The sequence below is a fragment of the Myripristis murdjan genome, chromosome 1 (assembly GCF_902150065.1).
Source record: "Myripristis murdjan chromosome 1, fMyrMur1.1, whole genome shotgun sequence".
Taxonomy (NCBI): domain Eukaryota; kingdom Metazoa; phylum Chordata; class Actinopteri; order Holocentriformes; family Holocentridae; genus Myripristis; species Myripristis murdjan.
Window position 1 is genome coordinate 13,766,981 of NC_043980.1, and position 18,457 is coordinate 13,785,437.

An 18,457-nucleotide genomic window follows, 5' to 3' on the forward strand; every position below is an offset into this window, starting at 1 on the left:
CCAGTGTTGAAAAATGGTGGTTGCTTATGGTTATATATACAGGCCATTTTTGATATCCTTATTTCTGTACTGTTTTATTCACTGTATCCGATGAGTATTTGCTGCAGCACAGGAGCCAGCCAGTAAGAGTTTAAGTTTAATCATATTTTCTGTTATATAGCCTACAATATCACAGTGTGAAAATGACTTACATTAGAAAATCGATTTTGTTGTAGGATGCCTTTTAGATGATCAATTTAAGACACGATCTCTGTTTAAATTTTGTCTATTAATTGTTTAATTGATTGATTGATCATTGCCACATATGCCCGTCAACGCGGACTTTATTGAGAAATCTACCACCGGAAGTGAGTGGTTATACACCTCGTGAGTTGACGGGCGGTGAAGTCAATGAAAAGAGGCAGCGCTGCCGGCTTGCCACACTTGCGCTGCCTCCGCTGTGAAGTTGAAACGCCCCAGTTTAGCCTCTCCTCTCCCTCACACAGAAACACGGAGGACATGTGGATTTCAGACGGCACACATTTCACACACGTGTTGACCAACAACGCCATTATTTTTTGCAAAGAAATCACATCGGACATGACTCCGGCGGTGGACACAACCTTCAGGGACTTCACTATTTTGAGTGTTTGCCTGGCAACGGAATAACCCTCCTGTATTAACCTTTTTTTCTTTTCTTTTTTTCTTGTACACGGAGAGCTACAAGGCGCCGACTGAACCAAACTCTTTGCCCGTTCTCCCGGCGGTGTTAAATAACACTAATAAACTTGTGGGCGCTGTGTTAATTGAAGGTTGCCGTGCAGGCAGCCGCGGACCGCTGGATGGGACGCAGGTGAAATGTTTGCTTACCTCAAGTTCCAAGTTGGGAGGATAACAACAATGTCACGGCTCGCTCGTTTTGGGAAATGACTGCTGGCAGCACCGACGCTAAAATAATGGTTAGAAGATGTCTACTGACGTTCAAGCCGTTCAGGTGAGCGACAAATGGGACTGGGACGGTGTTATTATGTCTCCTCAAGCATACTGTTGGCCTTAGAGGTGCTTTAATAAACATTTTTTTTTTTTTTTTTAAATCTCCATATTGCATTTGTTGGTGTTTCTCACAGCTTGTAGCACTGATGCACAGTGTACACAGGGGCTTCTGTGCGACTGGGAGGGCTTCACCGAGTTGGAAAAACCCTGAGTAAATTCACTTTTGATTGTGTGTGTGTGTGTGTGTGTGTGTGTGTGTGTGCGCGCGCGCGTGCATCTATCTCTCTCTCCTATTAATTCTCTGTTCTGTGTGTATGCCACCCCCCCTCCACACGCACACACATACACACACACCAGATGCTTCTCTGCCAGATGAATTAGATGCAGTGCAGATCCATATGGATATAGGGCCCACGCACAACGAGTGATCATGAAAGACTGATTCCAAATGAGCCCTTTATCAGCCAAGCGAGCTGTAACTGAGTTAGTTGCTTATCGCATGGGTAGCTGCATTATCACTGTGTGGCTGGGCTTTGTTCCTGAAACAGGAGGTATGAAGGGGAACTGGAGGGGTTTTCTTACACATGTTAACTGCTTAAAGAGTTGATACTTTACAGCCCAGTGAGCCATGCTGTGCCAACCTGCTTCATCATCTGCCCTGCAAGCACTATTTTGTGCAATAGCAAAAGAGAGTGGGAGAGAGGGAGATGAATGGCAGGGTTTAATTCTTTTCAATTAATTTACTCACTTCCTACAATGTGCTGTGGATAGTGTGCGCTGAGGATTATAAACATCAGAAAGTAGCCGTCCACCCTGCTTGTAATTCTGCAGGGTTTTCCAAACAGCTTCTTGTGCAGGGTGGAGCAACAGTGCAGCAGGCATGTAAGGAAGTTGGACTTGTGAGATGGTTGCATCTCTGTTGCATACTGGATCGTGACACTGCACTGAAAAAAAGATCTCCATCATAACTTCTCATTAAATGAGAAGTTATGAGAGGAGAGATGAGATTTTCCCTCTTGTTTCTAACACTAACCAGCTTGTTTTCAGAATCTCCTTGAATCAAGTGACATTTTCTACACTAGTGATCTGCCTTATTCCTCCTTGTTTCAACATATTTATATTTGTTCCCGGAAAAACTCACAAACTGCATTGGAAGCATTCATTCGACTAACAGATTTTTTCCTCCTGTTTTTTTTTTTTTTTTTTTTTTTAAAGCTAGATTTTTAACAGTGAATATGAGACTAACTTCCTGCTGTTGTTAAGATGGAGAGTTTCTGCAGTATGGTTGTCCACACAGAAGATTAAGTATTTTTACTTTGACATATTCACTTAGACAGGGCCATGGTAGCCTGGACTATACTGAACATTAGATCATGGGCGTATGTGTATCACATTCAAAATATATGTCTACACAGGACTATAATCTAGAGCTGTGTTTTCCCTCCAGGTCAGACTAGGCATCTTTTTGAGGCAATGGAGGTGGGTGATTCAGCAAGAGTGCTTACTGACAAATCTGATGAAACCTGTGCTTACAGCATGGAAGAGTTAACAAACACAAGTGTGTGACCAAAAAGCTGCCAGTAATAGCTTTCTGGCAAATTTGCAAGTCTCTTAGGTCTGAAGTGTTTTCTTAATTTAGAGGCAAGAAGAAAAAGTTTCTTGGAAAACACCACAGCTAACACTTCCACCACTGCTCCTCCACACTTGGCAGATCTCCTTTCGCTTCAAAATCATCTACCTAGGGGCAAAATCTGATAAGTCCATACGTGTGAGCAAGCCAATTAGCTGATAGCAGATCTCTCCTTCTGATCCAATTATAGGGAGCAGAGCATTTACTTTAAGCCTGTTAATTAAAGACTCGTCAGGCAGGACCGGGTCCTAATCCTTCCATATCACCCAACTAACGCCGCTTTGAAAAACGGCTAAATGATAAGAGAGGAAACGATCGCCTCAGGACAGGACGGCTGCACAAACCAGGCGAGCTTCTGCTCACTCACATAAACAGAATATTTTTGTGTTTTATTTTTGTCTGCTGGTCTCCTTCCCAATCATTCACTCTGTTGTTCACACACACTGTGTTTGTCTATTTTTAATTTTTCATGTTTTTTTTTTTTTTTTTTTTTAATGCGCACACACATCGAGGATTATTAATCCCTAGATCACAGAGAGAAGTATGGATAAAAGTGGATTAAAGAACTATTCAGGGCACTGTAAGTTTAGCCCACTCCGCCTCATGTCCTCTGTTTAGCTCTTCAGTCTCTTTAGAAGTGTTGCTGATTTTCTCACTCAGTTTTCCATAACCCTGATGACACAGGAAGACTCAGAGGACTGGAATGAAAAACAAATAATGCACCAGGGATGGGGAAAAAAAAGCATAAATCCATGTCCAAAATCAAATCAGTGATTATGACTTCAAGCCTCTATCCCCTGGCTTTATGACCAGATGGTCGCACAGTAGGTACATAATCCACAGAGGTATAAATCCATAGCTTCAATGAATAATCTCTGGATCATAGGTTCATAACCTTGACAAATAATCCCTTGATCATATCAGTGCTTTGGATTGGATTCAGTTATTGTATTGCTGTTCACTGGTCCTCTGACAGTGAATAATTTAATCCGATTCATTTTTCAATATGCCTCAAACAGATGGGTAATATCCAAGTGTTACAGTATCCTGGAGGCTCTTAGACTGCAATATAAATGTCATATCAGTCAGTTCAACTTCATTAGGATTTCAGTGAAAGTAAGTAAATTCATGCTAGTTGCAGAAGTGGCTGCCAGCATGCTAACACTTTACACTATAGGGGCCTCCAGTGTTACTGAGCGCTCTGATTATGTCCTGCTTATTGCTGATCATAGTGATCATCACTGTATAATCAATGTTTTTCTATGAATTTCCTTCATTGTCAGCAAATGGCGCTGATAATCAGAGTTATGATTTCAAAACGTCTTCATTCTAAAGTTACAGTTTGCCTCATTAGTATTGAAATCAGTATGTAATTCACTGGATCCAACTGAGAAATTTAATCTGATTTATTTTCCTGAAAAATGTACTGAATAATAAGATAAATTAATGGCTTAAACATAATGGTTCACAACATTTTTACAGATTACTCTAAGCATGTTATATGCAACCCGTTACTCTTCAGCCTTGATGGTGATTATCATGTCATGTCATATCATTATCAACTTCAATAAAGTGTTATTGTAGTATGCAAGAGTGAAAATTGTCCTCCCAAAGGAGGCCCAGTCTTCTCTGTGTCCTTGAAGAAATTATTATATATTATAAGTCAGGACAAGATACATTGGCTGTGTCTTAGAATATAAAGTCTCCCTGGAAGCCTGCCAAACCACCATGCTCCATACTTAACAGATTATACAACATCAACTTGATTTCTGTGGGTCAATCAGATCAGTTCAACGATGTTCTTTTAAGTGGCGATTCTTCCTTGCTGTTGAAGGGAACCCATCTGTTATGGCCTCATTAATATCAAGAAGTTTTCTGCAGAGCTTTGCATGACTGCAGTTGTTTACCATTTCAGGAAATTCTGTCAGATTTCACACTCGGCCTTGTATTCAAACAAACAACTCTTCCCTGGATTTCAGAGAGACTACAATAGTAATGAATAATTCACTAATTTGTTGTGAGCTTCTATTTCCCAACCTCTGGTGCAGAGTCAAAAGTTTAAAGGCTACCTGCGCTTGGTTTGCCTTGAATTGTTAATTGAATTACGATAATTACTATGCCAGTTTATTATGTTGAGCATGTTAGTGCTTTTTAATTTAGTTGTTTCTTTGCTTTTATTCATTGCTCACGAGTCCATGCATCCATCCATGCATTCCATGCCATTTATCTGGGACCAGGTCACCGTAGTAACAGACTGAAGAGGGCAGCCCAGACAAAAACAAGGGATTTTTTTAAGAGAAGATGATAGTCACACAAAATATTAGATTTTTTACAATTTTGTAAAAAATCACAGGTGTCAGGGAGGCATCCTAACAAGATGCCTGACCCACCTCAACTGGCTTTCTACATGGAAGAGCAGCATCTCTACTGTGAGCCCCTCCAGGATGTCTGAGCTCCTCATCCTATCTCTAAGGCTGCGCCCAGCCTCCCCGCATAGGAAGCTCATTCTGCTGTTTGTATCTGCAGTCTCATTCATTCAGTCACTACTCGGCACTGACCAGAGGCGAAGCTTGGAACGTAGATTGTCCAGTAAATTTAGAGTTTTGGCTTAAGACTCCCTCCTCACTGCTGGCCTGTTTCATTTGTCAATTGTGTGAACAAGATGCTAAGATACTAAGATACTTGAAGTCCTTCACTTGAGACAGTAACTCACTCCCATTTTGCTGCTCTACTGTTTATTTTTTAAGTCAGCAAGTAAAGCTTAGGAAATCCTATACTTGACCAAATGAATGTTGTCTGACTACCAGGACCAGGATTACCAGGACTCATTTGTCCTTCACACAACTGAGAAAATTCATACCATTTATAGTGCATGGATCCAGCTGCTAGGACAGTATAGATGCTGATGGGATAGCCATTGTAGTTGTCCTATCATATGCCTTTTACATTGACCTAAAATCTCACTCCCACCAGGGACATGAGCTCAGTGGAAGCGGGTTAGCCTGGCATTTTAGTTACGCCTTCTAAACCCTGCAGCAGTCTCAGGTAATTATCGGCTTCAGCTCCTATTAGCAAAGGTATAAACAGGTCATGCACTCATTTTTGACCTGTGTCAGGTGTGATATAGGATGTGCTACATTTTAGGTAGGCCATCCTCACCTCAGTGAGTTAAACTTTAAAGGCAGAATGAGTAGCATTTTCCTAAAAACAAAACAAACAAACAAAAAAAGACTCATACAACAGCAATCCCACTCAATCATTACTTATGGTCCACTAGAAGTGTGTGTTGGTGTGTTTATCTGAAGGGACCCTGCCCTCTGTCTGGATTTTCTTGTTTTGCTGAGCTCGGGCGCCAGCATTTGGGCAGTGGGACAGCACGCAATGCCAGATCGATGGCACAACATCCAGCAGGAAGCCATGAAAATCGAAGATGTAGATCACGGACCATGGATAATGGGGAAAAAAGGAAACATAGCGAGGTCAAACGCCAAGCGGACAAAGCTCATTCCACAATGAGAATGTATCTAGGCCGAGTTTTCACGCACTGGCGAGCACTGAGGGAGAGGATGAGGATGAAGAGTGTGGGATAGCCTTAGCCAGAGGGTCAAAACAGGAGGCAGACTCAATATTTCTCATCAAGGATACAGTGATTTATTTACAGTTTCCGAATTGTTAGTGCTTAAAAAATAGAAAAAATGCAAGGAAAAAATATCTCAACAAGACCAGTCAACCCATCCTTTCTCTTCCCCCTGGCTAAACTGATCTGATCTATATATACCATTCTCATACCTACAGCCCCACCTTATGGACTAGTCTAAGCAGCCTCTTCCTGAATAGGGAACCTCTTCAGCCCAAAATGTTTTACTCTAATTACCCACACCTCATAGTCTCCCCATCAGCGACACATCTCAATTTCTCCAGCAAAAATAATACAAAGACGCCTCAATACCAATCGTTAAATAACATTTGAGAAAAAAAAAAAAAAACATTCATAATGACATGGATTTCCCCGCAGAGAAAGACACGTATGGATCTGCAGTAAAATTTAAGCCATTGCCAATGTAACCAGTGTCTTACAAATCTAATAAAGTACTGGAAACCAACATCTACAATGTTTTCATTTCAGAGTGCATGATACATATGTAACCAAACACCTAGCAATGTTACCTTGTTAAATTACTAATCAGCATACACGCTCCCAGAACAAACTAGAAATTTGTCAAATGTATCTTTGCAAAAACAATATGCAGTGTATTAATGTTAAAGTGCACTTCACGAAGAGCACTGGTAGAGCAAGGGTAGAGCAACATTGGACCTTTGAAAGTAAGTCCTGTCTTGATGCTTGCTTGATTGATGCCCATTGCACACCTGTCTGGCCAGGAATGGGGTCTCCTCTCTCTGTGTTCCCCCCAAGATTTCTTCCATCTTTCCCTGTTCAGCTGGGGGTTTTTTTATGGATTTTTTCCTTGCCTGCTTTGTGGATTAAGTCAGAGGGTCTTGTCCTGACTGTTGTGAACATGTGGGCATCTAAAGCCCTTTGAGACTGTAAACAATGATACTGGGCTTTAAATAAACCTGAACTTGAACTCTTGCTAATCACAAGGGGCTGCCTGATGTTTTGTGCAGTGCAATTGGAGTCAGAGACAACTTTGACTCTCGGGTTCCCAGTGTCTTGACATAATAAGGTAACCTTTGATCCATATACTCTAAAGACAGTATCCTAACTAGGACAACACGGCTAGAAAAGACCTAATTTCCAATTCTGAAAGAAGATCCAACCCCCCACATGGCTGTCTTAACTATAGAGAACCTCTATGAAGTCCCATTTTTCCCTGTTTAGGTGGCATTTTAAACATCTGTGCCACATAGGATGAAAAATGAGAAGTTTCTGTTCAGTGCCTCCCATGCACTACTGCATTTTGGATCAAAGCCCACACCAGTGAAGTATCCTAAAACAGCAGCACACACCTGTGATCAGGTTAACTGTCTCTCCCCAAACTTGACCTTCAAATCAAGATGCATTTCAGAGCTCAGGGTGATCCAGCGTAAGTCTACTAAAGACTGGATTGTAGATCCTATTGTTGTTGACCTAGTTTTTTTGTGGTTCAGACAGAGGAGCGAGATGAGCCCAGTGTGTGCTTTAGAGACTTAGTTTTCGATGTACTGTAGCTGTCTTCACTGAGTACTCTTACTATCTTTAATCCCTTTTTCTTTTATGTCTCTGCTCTGTTTCTCTTCGTCTCTTCTCCTGTACTCTCCTCTCCTCCCCCTTCTTCTCCTCTGACAACATATTACATAAATAATCACATCCATTTCGCCTGGACTCAGGGACAAACTGTTCACCAGTATTTTGGCAGTAGTGTTGGATGTGTGCCAGCTGATTAATTCACAGCAGTGAAACATTTCAACTCGCGCATCCTTTTGGCCTCCCCTTTCTGCTTTTCTATATGATCGGTGTTCTATTTATGCTTTGCCTTCTGAAATTGCTGCTGCTGTTTCTTGACTCTGTTTGTTTCTCTCCTTCCCACCTCTTCTTTTCTCTTTCCACATTCTCTCCTATGCTCTGGTCTCCTCACCTCAATTTCTCATCTCTTCCCCCCTTTTTGTTCACTCTCGATCATTCTGTCCCCTTGCAATCCTGTCCCCCGTGTTGTCTGTCTTGTCCTATCCATCTTCCTTTATTTTTCATTTTGTTTTTCACATCTCTTACCTCTCATCCACTCCTCTATCTGACCACAAATGTCTTGGCATTCCGCTCTTCTCCCCTCTTCATATTTTGTCACTGCTCATACAAAATATCTCCATACCTTTCTGTCTCTTCTCTGTCTCAACTCCTCTTTCCTCTGTTCGCTCTGTGCTCCCCTCTCCCCCTGTGTTGCAGGATATTCGTGGTGGGGATAGGCTTCTTCAGCCTGTGTTTTCTAATGACCTCTCTGGGGGGGCAGTTCTCGGCCAAGAGACTGGGGGACTCCCCCTTCACCATCCGCACAGAAGGTACTGACATGCGCTGTGTGTGTGTGTTTGTGTGTGTTTGTGTGTGCGCGAATGCATGTGAATAAACAGCTCCTTCACTGAGTTTAAATGCTGTAATGTCACAGCATATCGCTATGCTATAATTCACCATGGTCCCGCTGGCGCCTCACTGCCGCATGCTGCTTTGTCAAAGCTGCACTGCCTGTCACTGCAAACCTCATGTTAAATGGCTTGGAATATCAGGATAAGGCAAAGAAATCAGAATATAAATGCAAATGCCTTAACAGAGCCAACATGACTGGCACATTTGTAAAACATTATATTTGTTTAACCTTTGCTAGAAAAGCTGATTTTTCCGGAGTCGGGGTCAAGTAGGTCTTTTTAGGGCCAGAGGTAAATCAAGATGCTTGTAAAAGAGAATTTATATGGTGGGTTGGGCTTGAAGTAAAGAAAACAACCAGTATGAAGGTTTGTTTGTCTGCTCCCATGTAGTGACAGCTAGTTAGGTAGCTAGTACGGTATCTCTGGTCAAGGATTTCTGCGCTATTGGCAGCCTGTTTTCTCTTTTGATGCATTTAGTATCTGTTGGAATCTGTGTGTGTATCTGAAGGTATGTAACAAGTTATTTTGAATGCGCTGCTGGTGGTTGGTGGCTTGTGGTGAAAGTTCATGGGGTCATTCAAAATTCAGACAACCTAATAGATTTTTTGAGGTGCCGTCCTCGACCTAACTGTTGACCCATCAATGGACTGACATGACGACCAGCCTCCCAGCAGTACAAAAGTGCATATTTGATTAATGGGGTGTTTGCTCTCGCGACTCTATTGTACAAAAAAATACCCTGCCCCCCTCCAATTAACAGTCAGCAGCATTAATCCATGTATAGTTTAATTATATTCTCAAAATGGCAACAGAACTCATGTAGAAACCATGTGTTTTTAATAAACAAGTAGCTTCAGATAGAAATAAATTCCATCACCACATTCTCCACATTTCAAGATTCTGGTCAAGACCGGACACTGCCCGTGGCCCACCGGTTGCTGTAACTGTGTTATATGGCCTCTGAAGCCTGCAGCGGGCAACTCGATATCTCACCAGCAAAACGTCATTAACACACAGGCCAGCCAGAGATGTCACATGACCCCGAGTGAAGGCTGACTGCCAATGGTGAGGCAGGAAAAAGGAAGTGTGGCGTTGTAATCTGCTGCTCTACAAGGTGTGAAGAGAAAAAGTCAGGGGTCATTTTCTGGAGGGCAACCACTTCCCACAACTGCTGGAGTTAAAATAAGAAAAACAGTTTGTGCGAGTGCATGTGCGTGTACGCGTCTATGCAGAAGTTGTGTGGGTGTATAGATGTGCTCATGCACTATGTTTGTTGAGTGTGTGTGTATGCGTGTTTGTGTGTGTTGCAATTTGTCAGCGAGAAGAATGAACTGTTAAAAATGGAGGCAGAAAATAGCGGACTTTCTTTAATGCAGAGCTACTGAAACAGTAGTGCGATGTGTGCGCGAGTGTGAGAGAGAGATAGAGAGAGAGAGAGAAACGTGGAGGCAGGTTGGGATTACTGTGTTTGTGATAAATTGAGATTACAGTGTTTGTGTGATAAATTAGGATGAGAGTGTGTGTGCGTCAGTGTTTCTTAGTAAAACGTGCTTGATTAATCAACCTCTTATGCACTGCAGTCTGGGAAGACATCTGGAGCAAGCTCATTAAAAACTGTATAGTGTCCAACCATGCTGCCCAGCAGGAGTTTACTTTGTGTGTGTGCACATGCGTGTGTATGGGTGTGTGTGTGTGTGTGTGTGTGTGTGTGTGTGTGTGTGTGTGTGTGTGCGCACATACTGGATATCTCTCTCTCTAATGTCTATATGTTTATTCACATAGGCTACATGCATGTGTGTACCTAAAGCCCAGTGTGTGTGTGTGTGCCCTGCTGTCTTAAGCCTGCTTTATCCCTTTGTGTGAGTGTGTGTCCTATGACCTCATGCTGCTCCTCCCTGTGTGCGAGTGTGTGTGTGTGTGTGTGTGTGTGTGTGTGTGTGCGTGTGTGATGAGCTGGCAGGAAATTGGCTGTTAAATGGGGCGACAGCAGCAATGCGGGACAAGATTGAGACCAGAGAGACTGAGAGACCAATCCATCTGCTGTCTGCAAATCAGCACTGCAAAACAACTGGCCCTTTCATTAAGCCTCCATGCACCACCTGCAGAGCCATGCACACACACGCACATACACACACACACTCACATGCACACACACCCCACCACACTGGTGCTACACCCAAAGTGGCAGTCACACTCATAACACATCAATAAATGTACATACACAAAAGTAACTATGCTGCACAAAAATCACACACATGTTCATGGTCATGGATATATGACGTGCACAAACGCAAACACAAACACACACACACTAACCCACACACACACATGCACACGCATACAGAACCGCTCTTCATTTTCATTAAATACATGCGATTTTTGGCAGAACATTCATGTGAGATCATGCAACTTTGCCAGATTTATTCATCCATCAGATTCAGGTTCAGGCAGGCGAAGCTGAGCCAGATTATACAGTTGGTGCCACACTTTTTATCGTGATTTTTTTTTTTCCCCCATTAAACTTTTCTAATTATGTTATTTTCCCTCATTTTTTGTCCATAATTGGAAGAGGCTGGTTATTTTGTCATAACCAATCTTTAATTATCCCAGACAGCTGTGACTCTCTTATTTCAGTATCGGTCAATCTTTAGGCAGTTTTGCCAATTCATGCTTCTCATTATGTTGTGTGTGCTTGCTCCTCTGTTATAATGGCTTTGTTCTCCGTTTAAAACAAAACCTTTTCACAGAGAGCTTACGTGGCCTTGACACAGCAAACCACCAGAGGCAGTTTTCTTTTCTTTCTTTTCATATTTCATCCTCTGTTCTCTTTTACACGACCTCTAATTGGAAATGCTTCGTTACAATCACGGGAAAGGGTGCATGTGTGAAAGAAGTTAATGCTCCCCCAATGATGTTGGGGGATCTTGTTGTAACAATACTAATTGTCCTTGTGCTATGCTCTGTTGCCCATTTCTGCTGTCTCGTAACTCTCCATGTTCCTCTGTATGTGTGGGTGACCATCCAGTAACACAGCCTTCTTTGTTGCTGATTGAGGCTGTCTGATTCAGCAGCTCAGTTAAGGCTAATCACTATACACCAGTGTGTTGACAACAAGGCTGACAGGAACACACTAAGCAGACAAGATGCTTTTCTGCAAAAAATAAAGAAAATGCACAGGATTCCATCTTGTATTATGACAATAGTCATTTTTACACCAATATTTGCATGTTGCTTCTACACAATAACAGTCAAAATTGCCCAGGGCTTTGTCACCTTAGTGGGAGCTGCACTGATAGCAATTGTTTGGGTATTAGCTGAATTTCCTTTCTCCTTCCACCTCTCGCTTGCGTGGATTATCAGCTTCCGCTGGAGGTTCGGAGTTGGGCTTTCACTCAACCCCCCCTCCTACCCCCAGTCCCCCTCAGTGACTCACCAGCTCATCAAGAGCTGTGAGCCAGAGATGGAACGGTAGAGGCACAATAGTGAAAATGATAAAAGAGAGGGGGGAAAAGAAGGTTGCATTATAATAGTATATATGGGTGTGAGTTTGTGTGTGTATTGGAGATTGAGCAAGCGAATGAGATTTCTATGGGTATATAGTGCCAACAAAGAAAGGCACAGATGAAAAAGAGGGATAAAAAGGTAAATAACTAGAATGTTCTCTCTAGATTAAGATACATCAGACACAAGAGAGATGTTAGCTTGATCAAAGCCCTCCCCCTGGAGTTCATTCCTATCCTGCAGTTCATCCTGATAACAGGGACCCGTGATAGTCTCTTTACCCTAAGCATGATATTCACCACACTGTTTGTTCTAGCGAAGAGATTCAGGGCTTTTTCACCATCTAGCTGTCCCTGATGTGAGAGAAGCTTGTTTTTTTTTTTTTTTTTTTAAATTTCTCCCTCAAATTTTAGTTTCTCAATGCTCTCATTTCTGTAGGTCTAACTTCTTGAGAATACTGTCAATCAAAGAGTGCAATTTATTAAATGGAAGAGTTATAACCACCAAAAAGAGAACATTCTGTCAAGAAATGCTGCTGTGCTTAGATCCAAGCTGCAGCTGAGACGAATGGCTGTTTGACTCGCATTAAATCCAGTCCTGTGATGTTCTTTTTGGAAGTTTCCATGCCATCAATCAGAAAGCGAGTTGCGCCAAAAACCACATGCTCAAACTGGAAGAGAGCAGACCTCCACCAGGCGTATCTCCACACTTAAAAAAGTAAAACTTGGGAGAGGCACAGCAGCCAATTGTATTGTCAAATGCTTTTCAAATTAATTACTGTATGATTCAGATATAATACAGTACAGTATAGAAAATATACTGTAATCCTCCCAAAGGCCCCCCCCCCCCACACAAAACAAACAAACAAAAAAAAAACTTTTACCTGTGTCCTAAGATGAGCTCAGCCATTCCTGTTTCCTTGTACTTTAAAGGGAAACATCACTTATATAAGGATGAAGGAACTGCATCACGTGCGGATAAACATTTCCTCGATTAAAACACATTGCATGACTGAACACCCTTGTGTACATTTCAGTGTTTCAGTATGCAGTAGCTGGTACCGGTTGAGCACATCACACACCCACACACACTCTGTGGTCCCCCTTCATGTTTTTTTCACACAGTAGATGTTCATCTCTATCACAAACTCCCTGCAGTTATGTTCCTCTTCCCATCACTTCCTGTCAAACAAATCTGGCATGACATTCTTCTGCATGTCGCCGGTGCTAGGTGCTACAGCGGAGTCGCAGAGAGAGTACACTTTGTCACTGCACTTCTAGCCTGGGGAATTTGAGTGTGTGCGTGTGTGTTTGTGAGTGTGTGGGTGTGGGTGTTTTGGGGGTGGGAGGCATGCGTGTGGGGCAAGTGCGTCGCTCTGGATAACACCATCAGCTAATAATGTGAAATGGCTGAGTTGAGCGTTTGTGTTTCTGCCCAATGCATGCTGGAATTAGATTCCAACCCCCTGCGACCCTGATTAGGAATAAGCAGGTATGAAAAATTTATGTGTGTGTGTGTGTGTGTGTGTGTGTGTATGTGTGTGCTAGTGTATGTCTTCATGGCCAAGTGGCTTCAAAAAATAGGATGAGGCAAATCCTCCAAATTGAGGAAATCTTAGAAACGTATGCATTAAATTTTGAGGGAAACTTACAGCTTTGGATTGGCGATATACATTGCGTTTCCAGGTCCATTTTGTGATTGAGTTTTTGTTACTCCACAGCTAACTAGCCCAGAGTGAATCCACTGTTATTAATGGGGGCTATTTTCACCTACAATCACCTTTTTACTTGAGAAAAAATAGTGATCTTAAGGTTTTAGTGTCAAAAATAAATCAGTAAGGGCAATGTTAAACAAACATCTATGCCGGAGAACTCCAGCACAGAAGAGGAAGCATGTAATTTTTTCTCCCATTAAACCTGTTAGCTTGACATTATAGCGGCAGCTGCTCTCTATATGCATCGCATTTGGCCAATTTGCTGAGAGGAAAAGGGGATTTCACCCTAAAACAACACAATGGGACCAGAAAAGTAATGTAAATCACCCTGTTTTTAATGTTAATGTGTTTTAGGATGGAATATTAGATTCAGTTCTGAACATTTTAAGATTTAGACCTGGATGAGGCTCAAGGTTAAGGTTAGTTAGAGTTAGATTTAGAGTTGGATAGTTAATGTAAAAGCTAATTCGTACTTCTTGTGGTCTACACAGCATCAGCAGCGATATTACATAATTGCAGCATGTGCAGAGGAGAACACCGTGGACAATATCACAGAGGCTACGCTGCAGTGACTGGCAGTGATTGACTTCTCTAACAGAAATGCAGGAAGTGAACAGTTCTGCATCACTGTGGCAACGGCTCAAACTCCGTTCTCTCAAGCCTTTTTGACCACAAGAGCCATGAACTGACCAGTGTCTGCAGAGACAGAGCGTACTCTCTGCAACGTTAACACCACAAAGCCTGGGGAGAAGCACAAATTGCTTTTAGGGTTAAGGCTACTGATATGAAGTGATACAGATAGAGGTTAAGGAATGAATGAAGATTTTCACATGTATAGGTGTGTGTGTGTGTGTGTCTGTGCGTCTGTGCGCGCACGTGCACCAGGTATTACTAACATTGTTGGGACATAAATCTGTTTACATAGTCATGTTGTGGGGACTCGCCTCCCTTATGGGGACAAAAAGCAAATCCCCTTGGTGAAAATTATTAATATTTGGGTAAAGACTTGATTTAATGGTAAGCTAACTTTAGAGTTAGGTTAAGGTTAAGGTTAAGGTTAGACAGGTAGTGGGTTGAGGTTTGGATAAGTCTCTAGGATCAATAAAGTCAATACAATGTCTTCTGAAAAGATGGCAACGTGTGCGTGTGCGTGTGCGTGTGCGTGTGCGTGTGTGTTAATGAGCTGGAGAGTCTTGACAGACCACATTGTCAGTCATGGGAGGTCACCATCAGAGCTATCGCAGATCCTCCTACCTGCTCATGAGTGAGAATGTCACAGTGTACACAAGTTAGCAGGGCAGCCGTAGTCCCCAAAGAGATGAGGTCATCACCACAAATTTGCTGGAGCAAATCCCCTGACTGGTAAACAGGCTCCAAAATGGGCACAAAACTGGAATCTGGCTGGTTAGTTACATAATATGTTATAATAACAGCACCCTCCTTAAATAACACTGAAGTGTGCTTGAGAACGACACTTAACTCCCTACTGCTCTATTGGAGCTGCTCAGTAGGCAGCAACACAAGACTGTATTTAACAGCTTCTAGGTGTGAATATGTGTAACTATGAGTGTGAAAGAGAGCTATGCTGAAAAGGGGAAAGGGTACTCAGTCAACACACCATGGTTATGAAACATTTATTTTCAAATATCTATTTATTGCACCCTTAATTCGATGTTAGGGTTGCCAGATTGTACATTTGTCAAACCTGGACAGTATGCCTGAGTCATGAATGCATTCGGGAGCTCGAACATGCTCTTGTGAGTGGTGTGTGTCTGGTGGCCACACAGATGAAAGCTGCTTTAAGTCAGCCAGCATACGGCCATTTCATGATAAAGGATAACAATACTGTAAACAGTAAACAAACTCATACCCTGCAGAGTCATTATCTCTTGAAAGCCAGCTGCTGTATTGTGGATCTCAAAGCCATTCCGCATAAAAGAATAGGACGTGTTGTTGGCGATTCAATCATTTTGCCACTTTGAGTTAAAATACTTCAATAAATACAAAGTATTTAGCCTTGGTTTTGATTAAAGTGGTATAACAGTTAAATTCAGATTTGTACATTTTTCCAAAAATACCATAACATCAACATCAGTTCTATTAGCCCAGATTTTTATCGTGGCCATTTTTGCAAACAGGATTCTCACTCTTAAATATAAACTTCTAGATTTTTTTTTAAAAGTCTGATACTGTCTCTTGTTCACGTATTTGGGTAATTGATACATCTTGAGAGTCTCTCACCGTGATGCAGGCATGATTGTGCTTAAAGTGCTTTTGAAGTGATGAAAGTGAGGCATGTAACGTTCATTTATATATTTCATCAAGGTCAGGAAGTCCAACCAGGGTCACGGACTGTAAAGAGGGCAACAGGAAGTGCATGGTGGTGCTAGCTGAAGTCCAGATCTGACTGGAGAAGTCAGTGAGATGTCCACAGTTAATTCTCTCTTGATATGATGTCAGTGGCAAGCTAGATGAGCAGCTATTCATCAGCAGAGCTAATCCTAGGTGGACTCGTTACCTAAGGGTCCGACTGTCCTTGTGTAGTCACATTGACATACATCTGGTGTCTGCAGTGTGTCTTGAGTTGATAGAGCTGTATTATATGATTTATTAAAATGCATTTCAGTATATGCATCAAAATCTGATTTCTACTTCTCCCTCCAAAACAGAATGCTAGACACATCACTTCCTCTGTGTACTTTAAAACTGGCAGCGAATGCCTTGTCTTGCATGTTTGCCATCCACCAGTATACTGATCATCCATATTTGACGATTACTGTCCAAGCTGCCTGCCACCTGCTGTTTTCTGTGTGATTTCCTGGCTGGATCCATGCGGATTAGTTTATTTCCATTTATTCCTATGGGGAGACACACTGCATTCACATTTCATAGTTAAATGTATCCAAATGCATTTCTGATCACGTCTGGAAGTAGTTTGGCTGATCTTAAATGTCTCCTGCTTGTACTGACATCTGTATTTTCTGTGTTTTTAATGTGTAATTGCTGTCTCTTCACCCAGGATGTATGTTGATGCTAGGGGCAAAGGGGTCCGAATCGGGCAATAGAGCTACATATTCAAGTGTATCCAGGTCAGAAATACTGATTATTTCTGAATTGGAAGACAAGATTAAGTAGCTGGAGGGAGGCAGGTTGAAAATTTTAAATTACAATATAGCATCTTTCTTACAAACTTCCACCATCCGCACTCCGCTCCCAATCTTTTCATTTCTCTTCTATGCAAACTTCAGCCCATTCTCTGTGTTATTACATCCTTCACCCATTCCTGCCAGCAATACATATTAATGAGAAAACCTATCCAATTTCCAAGTAGAGAGGGCCATTGTTCTGACATAAGTGCTATTACCCGGCTGTAAATGAGAAATTTCTCCATCGCACATCATCCCATGGTTATGTCTCTGGGAAGGTTACCAATATGCTGTCTCAATTACCTTGGCTGCATCAAGCTTTGTCCACAGGTCGCTAGCTCATCGTTTCCTCTGCTATAACCAGGTTATTTTCCCGGGTCCTGATAACGTCATACTCAAGCGTGTTCATGCCTCCTTTCTGCAGATATACTCTAATGGTGTTTACGAACCCGTGGCCTCTGTTGCCTGACAGTTTTGGGAAGACTACCGATTGCATTGTGTCTGTGTTGACAAAAAAAAGGCAGCTGTGTTTGTCTGGTTTCTTTACTGGTGTGAGCTGATAAGGCCATAAAAGCACACCAAGCATAACTTGAGATTATTTCTCTCCTCAAGCCATCTCTGTCCCACCTCTTTCTCCTCCTCCTCCTCCTGCTCTTCCTCCTTCCTCTCCTCCCTTCATTCCCTCTGAGATGAATATATTAAGTGCGTGATGTGAGACTGAATAATTGCATGGTAGCCATGTTTTTTTTCTTTCGTCAGTTCTTACCTCTGCCTGCCTTCTGCCCCCCCCACACACATGCACACACACACACACACACACACTTTCTCCCTGCTCTCAACTGCCTGCCTGCGTTGAATGCAGTCACTCCGCAGCCAAGAAGATGAGTCTACCTTTGTCTGAAAAGTGACAGTAATGATCGCCGCAAGGAAAGTGAATTCAATTATCTGACACAAAGTGTAAAGTATAAGAGAAATGAAAAGGCAAAAAATAAAGGTTGTGAGAGTTTTTGAACCATTCCTCTATATTTAAAATGACAGATTTGGCTGAGAACAATGAACCCCTGTTTCAGGTGGTTAGCTGCAGGCACCCTTCAGTTTCAGACGGCATCAGAGGAGTAGTACTGCCCTGTCACGATGTCTGACTGTCAGTATAACAGTGTCAAATAATAAGCCCCGAGATGGATGGAAAGGTGGATGGATGGTCAGAAGGATAGGCGATACACAGTGCTAATGATAATGTGTTGACATGCTCATAAAAATATATTTAAACCCTGGTACAAACAGAGTTAGTTGCTGGTGTGAGAAAATGAGAAATATAATTGTCAATTTTTTGTAGAGCAGGGCTGCTACATGTAGGATTATACAGTCAGCACAGTATTACCACATTCATTTTGAGCGATTTGCATAATTACTGTAATT

The 18,457-nt window shown here is 42.1% G+C and overlaps 1 protein-coding gene across 4 annotated transcripts in view; it reads left to right on the top strand.

Moving 5' to 3' along the window:
- Nucleotides 1–407: 407 nt before the first annotated feature.
- The window catches only part of LOC115367672 (alpha-1,6-mannosylglycoprotein 6-beta-N-acetylglucosaminyltransferase B-like), a 145,033-nt gene continuing 126,983 nt past the window's right edge, over nt 408–18,457 (top strand). For 3 of the 4 annotated variants that reach the window (XM_030063547.1, XM_030063529.1, XM_030063538.1), the window contains exons 1-2: nt 408–973; nt 8,484–8,596. In XM_030063547.1, coding sequence (XP_029919407.1) covers nt 906–973; nt 8,484–8,596 — 181 coding nt within the window. In that variant the 5' untranslated portion in view covers nt 408–905. The remainder of the gene's footprint in view (nt 974–8,483; nt 8,597–18,457) is intronic. The other variant, XM_030063558.1, reaches the window with a different exon arrangement.